General features: G+C 41.4%; 1 protein-coding gene across 1 annotated transcript; it reads left to right on the forward strand.

Annotated features, from left to right (window-relative positions):
* The first annotated feature begins 3,508 nt into the window (after positions 1-3,508).
* On the forward strand, positions 3,509-5,253 carry LOC133406524 (regulator of G-protein signaling 21-like). The gene is made up of 4 exons (XM_061684191.1): positions 3,509-3,594; positions 3,866-3,921; positions 4,049-4,215; positions 5,054-5,253. The coding sequence occupies exons 1-4, from the start codon at positions 3,518-3,520 to the stop codon at positions 5,237-5,239; spliced, it is 486 nt and encodes a 161-aa protein (XP_061540175.1). The 5' UTR covers positions 3,509-3,517; the 3' UTR covers positions 5,240-5,253.
* Positions 5,254-7,253: the final 2,000 nt, after the last annotated feature.

The raw sequence follows: 7,253 nt of genomic DNA on the forward strand, positions 1-7,253 counted from the left end.
CAGAAAGAGGTGAACCTCGCCCCATCTTTGCTTGTGAATTACTGAGCAATTCAGGGAAGCTCTTTTATACCCAATCATGGCACCCACCTGTTCCCAATTAGCCTGTTCACCTGTGTGGTGTTCCAAACAGGTGTTTGATGTTTCTCAGTCTTTTTTTCCACTCTGTCCCAGCTTTTTTGGAACGTGTTGCAGCCATTAAATTCTGAGTTAATGATTATTTGCTAAAAACAATCAGTTTGAACGTTAAATATCTTGCCTTTGTAGTGTATTCAATTAAATATAGGTTGAACATGATTTGCAAATCATTATATTCTGTTTTTATTTATGTTTAACACAACGTCCCAACTTCATTGGAATTGGGTTGTAGTAGTAGTAGCACACGAGCTCCTTTGGGAGCTGCCATATTTATGCCGTGCCTCAACAATGATATCACCGCACATTTACGTCAAGACGGAGCGTGTGCAGACAGAGCTTTTCCAGTCTCTGTTCCAAATGACGGTATACTGCACATGGCAAAAATTCACTACTGACCGGTTTGACAAGAGGAATATTCCAACCCTGTGAAACTAATGAAATTTGATTCGGATTCAACCCGTTTCTTCCGATTGAGGCTTTTATAAGAAGCATTTTCATTCAGTTTGGGCTTCTAAACCAATTATAATCCATATAAACTCCATATGAACCAGGCTAAAGGGTTTACATTTATAGCCATTTCAGACACCCTATTTCATGTCCTGTATTACACAAGTCCTGCTGTACTCATGCAAATGAGCGACTGGTCTAATGGCCGACGATCAGGGGTGAAGTTGCTCGGGGATTGAACAGGCAAGCAAGTAGCTTTGACTTGTAGGAGCAGAGCCCAGAGTGTGGGAAAAAAAACTAGCATCTGTATAGACTATTCAAGAATTTGTACTCATGGAGGTAGCGTTTTATATAACTATATATATATGTATATGTATTTAACATATACAAAAATTGAACACAGGACTGGTTATTATAAAATAAAAGAATAAAAAACAAGAGTAAAACAAAACAAACAAACAAAAACAAATAGAAGGCTGCAGTATAATTTTGCCTTCAATACCAATGCACATGTTCAATAGGAGTAGGAAAAAGTAAAGCAAAATATTTGACTTTGATAATAATAATGAAATAGGAAGATATTGTCTATGAACAGCTTCTTTTTTTGTGTGTATTTTTCCTTTTTTTCCTGTTTGGCTGTTAGGTCAAGCAAAAGGGGAAAATCTGTATCCCTTTTTTTTTTTTTTCCAGAACAGTTTTATTGTGTCACAGTGGACTTTTAAGCTGCCACTGTGGTTTCTTTGTATTCTGATGGATATTTTTTGAGAGTAAGTTCAGTCAAAGAGAACAACATTTTTAAAGGGGAGTAACAGAAAAAAAACAAAGGAGAGAGAGTGAAAATGTAACTAAATAATATAAGAAAAGAAGACAACAAAAGACAAATCACTAGCTGTAAAGAAGATGAGGAAAGTAAAGCATTATATAACTAGGACAATAACCCATTGGATTTGAGTGTCTTATGGGTCAGTAGTGCTACACCATGTGAGCGAAGGAGAGGACAATATAGGACAAGACTTGACATGACAGGGAAAGGACGGGAAACATGCAGGACAGGGGTCGTGAACCTGGCTGGCAACTGAAGTGTGGTGGGAGTGGCTATGTAAATTATAAACTTCTGCAGGATCAGAGTGTAAGTGAGGGGATATTCGCATAGTTATAAGTTATTTGTCGCAATGAGGGTGTGTGTCTGTGGACACATGCAAGTGAATTGACACCGTTTCGCATGCACAATAACCATCAGAAGTGTCCTGTAATTGCTGTGTCTGCACCTTGGGGGCTGAGGATCTCACCCCAACCAATTGAGAGGCGGGGTCGGGCCCAAGAATCCACCTGAGAGTGCCCCGGTGGGTTGGGGGGCAGGCAGGATGGAAGAGCAGGGCATCTAGACCAGGAAACTGTACTGACGTACTGAAACCCAAAAATCAACAACTTCACTGCAATCAATTAGAATCGAAACAAATCAAACAATAATTTTCATAAATTGGCAGATAAAAAAAAAATACTTTTAAATTTCACACTTGATTCAGGCAGTCCAGAGAACCAACTATGTGTATACAAGTGATTCAAAATGATGCTTTCCTTAACAACAATTGTCAAGGAGGGACCTAATTGTATGGCACGCCTATGTTGTACACGTGTGTGTGGGAGACTAATTCTGCTGTATTCTGACTCACACGTTTCAAGCGTGCCAGGAAGGAAGTGGATGGATCAGAACACTGATTCTAGCTAAACAAACCAGTCTTTAGGTGCCAAGTGTGGCCAAGCAGGGCACAGGTTGCCTCGTGTGGTTCTTTGTGGGTTCACCCCAAAATAAGTCAGTACTTTCCCTGTCATTCAGTCACGCTCCCCTGGTAGCGCAGCACAAAGCTTGACATTCACTGATTTAGTGGAGCGCACTAACAATAAAAATATGAACTGGGAATGGAAGAAGCCATGGAGAGCAACTAATACCAAGCTGTCTTGTCCTATCTTGTTCGTTTTTTGTTACATTTTTGGACCATATACCTTGAAATTCTAGATTGAATTTTTGGGGCCATCGTACATGAAACATCACCATGGTTATTCTTTAGAAAAATTAGGTGGACTGAGGAAAAGTCTGTTAATTGATTCCCTACAATACATCATTCAGTGTCACTGAGTTGTCTTAGAGAAATAACGCATTTATTTTGAAATACTTTTTGCACCTGCGATTGGCTGGCGACCAGTTCGGGGTGTACCCTGCCTCTCGCCCGAAGATAGGTGCGATAGGCTCCAGCACGCCCGCAACCCTTGTGAGGATGAAGCGGTACAGAAAATGGATGGATGGATGGACATTTTGCACTTTAGGAATCAGAGCAGAGCATGATCCAGTTGTGGTTAGTACGTGTGCCTCACTGACTGTATGAGGTTTGCGGTTTGAACCTCGGCGTCCTTCCTGTGTGGAGTTTGCATGTTCTCATCACGCTTGCGTGGGTATGCTCCGGGTACTCCGGTTACCTCCCAAAAATATGCAGGTTAGGTTAAATAAAGACTCTAAATTGTGACAGTGTAAATATGGGCATGAATGGTTGTCTGTCTATCTGTGCCCGATAATCTAAGATGTACCCTGCCTGTTGCCCAAAGTCTGCTGGAATAGGCTCCCTCTCACCCATGAGGACGAGTGCGATATAGAATACATGGTGGATGGATGATATCAGAACATGGAACATTTACAGCACTGGAATTGTACAGATGTGAGTCAAAGACTACAGTAACGGAATCTAGGACGTAGACTGCTAATCTAAAAGGCACGTTGAAGCCTGCGCTAGCAGGCCCTTTTACGTCACCGGTGTCACACCTTCCTATTGGTGTCCCACCTTTCACGTGAGGTTAAACATAAGCACGGGAGTGAGCCGTGCTTTTTGAACACGCCACGACTGAATACTGGAACTTCTCCGACTAAGCCAGCGATGTTATAATGCCCCAAATTTGTTTCCCCAAGATTGGTCTCCATAAGATAAAGGATCTCATAAAGCATATAAAACTGTTCAGAAGGTAAGCCAGCAAATATAATGAATTGAGAATGCTTTTTAATGGTTTCAGTTTACGATGAGATAACTCATGACTGAAAAGCACATAACAGATGAATTTCCTTCCTGTTTGGTTAACATACGTAGTGCATCCAGTTAAACACGGTACATACAAGAAATAATGATAAATATTCGACTAAACCAAGGCATTGTAGTGTACTATATGATCCACATTGAAGTACCCCCAACATATCTTAGGGTCAAATTGTATTTATTTATTTATTTTTTTGTTACAGCTCACTGACTGACCACAAACTCCAGCCAAGCCTTAAATATTTGCTACAGAATAAAGGTAACGTGGAGCTGAGGACCTCATTATGATATGACACAAATTTGAATGAATGTGGATATATTTTATTTCCTTTAAATATTTGCGTAAATGTTTTTGTATGTCAATTTGTTCTTTCTTTTCTGTACAGTCTATTTAGCAGCCTTCCACTCCTATCTGCAATCTGAGTTTAGTGATGAAAACATTCAGTTCTGGCTCGCATGTGAGAACTTCAGGGCAACTGCCTCAAGAGATAACCTCCAGTCGAAAGCAGGGAGGATCTACAAGGAATTCATCCAGCCTTCAGCCTGTAAAGAGGTCTGTTTGTTACCGAAATTCCAATTCTGTATTAGGAAGGGACATTGGACTGTATTTCCTAGATCAATTCTTGGGACAATAAACAATTTAATTGAAAAGAATACAATAATCTCATTAATGTACAGAACTCCTGCTTCCATGCCGATGCTGCTCAGTGAAACATTGATCTAACGGACTAATAGGGAGTGTTAAATTGAAGCACTTTTTTTCGTTGCCTGAAAACACCAGTACAGTACAAACAATTGTTTTGTACTTTTTTTTGTGAGCCAAAAAACACCCAGTACAGTACCCACCAAACAAAAAAAAAATATATATATATATATATATATCCATCCAGTTTTCTCCGGGCACTCCGGTTTCCTCCCACATCCAAAAACATGCCCGCGACCCTAGTGAGTAGAAGCGGAATGGAAGATGAATGAATGAATGTTTGAAAAGTTTTAAAGTTCATCCAAACTTACTGTACCTCAATGGTGCATGACAGGGGTGCTATTGCGTTTCAACTGGACACAACTTTCTGTCTGTTAAAGCCAAAGTCTGTTTAATCGAGGTGCCAATTTACTTAGATAATCATAGTGACTGGTGGAGTTGTACCATAAAGTGAATGTTGATCGATTTTCCATAGCTTGACACGTTGGTATGCTAAGTGCAAAGTAATTAAGACTGAATTAATAGTGCTTCAGTATCAGATAAACAGTAAACCAGGTGATTATACCTGACATCAAACCGCATCTATTAATTTGGATTATTCACCTGAAATCAGTTTATGAAACATTTTACAAGCACTGCTATGAATGAAAACATCTAAAACATCATACTATATACTTGTCCCCTACAGATCAATGTAGACCACTACATTAAACAGAAGATCAAGAAATCCTTGGAGAAACCGGGTCTAACATGCTTCGACGAGGCCCAGAAACATGTTTACCTGCTAATGGAAAGAGACTCTTGTCCAAGATTCCTACAGTCTGATGCTTACCTGAGACTGAAGCAGAAATCCAGGACTGTACGGTACATTTAAACACTGACAAAGAAAAGTTGAGCTTTGGTTGAATTGTTTTGAAAGCTGTTAAACAATTCATTCATTCATTCATTAGTTGGCTGTCTCAGGTTTGTTCAAAAACCCTTACTATGTGTTTAAGGATGTGCAATGTCATATCATGTTTGGAGAAATTATCTGTGGAACACATAATGGTCCCGGCACGGTGCACGACTGGTTAGCACATCTGCCTCACAGTTCTGGGGACCGGGGTTCAAATCCCGGCCCCGCCTTTGGGGAGTTTGCATGTTCTGCCCGTGCCTGGGTGGGTTTTCTCCGTGCACTCCGGTTTCCTCCCACATCCCAAAAACATGCATGGTAGGTTGATTGAAGACCCTAAATTGCCCGTAGGTGTGAATGTGAGTGCGAATGGCTGTTTGTTTCTATGTGTCCTGCGATTGGCTGGCGAGCAGCTCAGGGTGTACCCCGCCTCCCGCCCGAAGATAGCTGGGATAGGCTCCAGCACCCCGCGACCCAAGTGAGAATAAGTGGTAAAGAAAATGGATGGATGGATAAATAATGGAGCTAAACCCCATATGGGAGCAAAAAAGGAAGGGATCCTGGCAAGTGAATAAATATGTACTGTATGTGAATGAAATATCTTTTGGATGTGTCACTGTATTAAAACTGTGGCTATGCAGTGCATTGAATACTCTCGACTTTGAATGTGTTTAATGGTTGTACAGTGGATATAAACAGTCTACACCCCGACCCCCCCCCCCCCACATTGAATTGGCAAACTTTTCAGATATTAAAACATGAGAATCACTGTATGTGAATGAAATGATATCTTTGGGATGTGTCACTGCATAAAAAGTGTGGTGTAAAAAGTCTACAAACCCCTGTCCACAAGGCACGTTATTGTGATATTAAAAAATCTGAAGCAGAAAAGCCATTTTAGAACCGTTTAAAACAATAATGTGACCTAGAAGCTTTCAAGCATTCAACATGAACTTAAAAAAATACTAATCTTCGAGGGCGGAAGTAAAAATAAACTGAGATAATGTGGTTGCAAAGGTGTGCACACCTTCCTATAACTGGGGACAGGGCTGTGTTCAGAATTAATATATCACTTTGAAACGCATGATAAATGGACTCAGGACACACCTGCCACCTTTTAAAGTTCAGTTGTTCGAGTAGGCTTTACCTTAAAATTTTTTAGTCACAGTTAAAAGCACAAGTTATGGTTTGCAGAGAGCTTCCGCAGAATCAGAGGGATCTCATTTTTCAAAAGTATCAGTCAGGAAAAAGGTGAAAAAATATTGTTAAGAGAGGCAAGATTAAGTGGAGAAAATATGGCACGAAAGTGACATTACCAAGAATTTGACACCCGTCCAAAGTTGCTGAAAAGATGAGAAGAAAACTGGTGAATGCGTCTGCCCTCTCAATGAAGGACATACAGGAATTTCTGGCAAGTTGTCATGTGTACTGTTTAGTACACATGACAACATTTTCCCTTCTTCTTCAAATGTCCAGTCTACGGAGGAGGGTGCCAGGACGGTAGCCTTTTTCTTACAATGAAAATCATCCAAGCCTGACTGCATCTTACAATAACACACTTGAAAGCTCCCAAACACGTGGGAAAATGTTTATGGTCCAATAAAACCACGGTTCAGACTAGATATAGTCGGGCTTGCCTCCACAAACAGCTTGAGCTCTGGTACCAATCCTCTTGAGAGGGGTTGGACTCTTTTCCACTCTGGAGTTGCCAACGGTGAGAGGCACCGAGCAAGGTGTGGGTATACTTATTGCCCCCCGGCTCGACGCCTGTTCGTTGGGGTTCACCTCGGTGGACGAGAGGGTAGCCTCCCTCTGCCTTCGGGTCGGGGGACGGGTCCTGACTGTTGTTTGTGCTCTTCACCCTCGGCAGGGTCCTCGAGGGTGCATGGGAGTTCGCCCAACCAGTCTACATGTGTTTTGTGGACTTGGAGAAGGTGTTCAACCGTGTCCCTCGTGCAGTCCTGTGGGGGGTGCTTTGGGAGTATGGGGTACCTAA

Source organism: Phycodurus eques, chromosome 8 (genome assembly GCF_024500275.1).
Source record: "Phycodurus eques isolate BA_2022a chromosome 8, UOR_Pequ_1.1, whole genome shotgun sequence".
Lineage (NCBI taxonomy): Eukaryota > Metazoa > Chordata > Actinopteri > Syngnathiformes > Syngnathidae > Phycodurus > Phycodurus eques.

Coding starts and splice junctions, on each gene's coding strand:
- LOC133406524 (XM_061684191.1), top strand. CDS start 3,518: ATGCCCCAAATTTGTTTCCCCAAGATTGGTCTCCATAAGATAAAGGAT. Junction 3,595..3,865: donor CATATAAAACTGTTCAGAAG/GTAAGCCAGCAA, acceptor TTTTTGTTACAG/CTCACTGACTGACCACAAAC. Junction 3,922..4,048: donor ATATTTGCTACAGAATAAAG/GTAACGTGGAGC, acceptor TTTTCTGTACAG/TCTATTTAGCAGCCTTCCAC.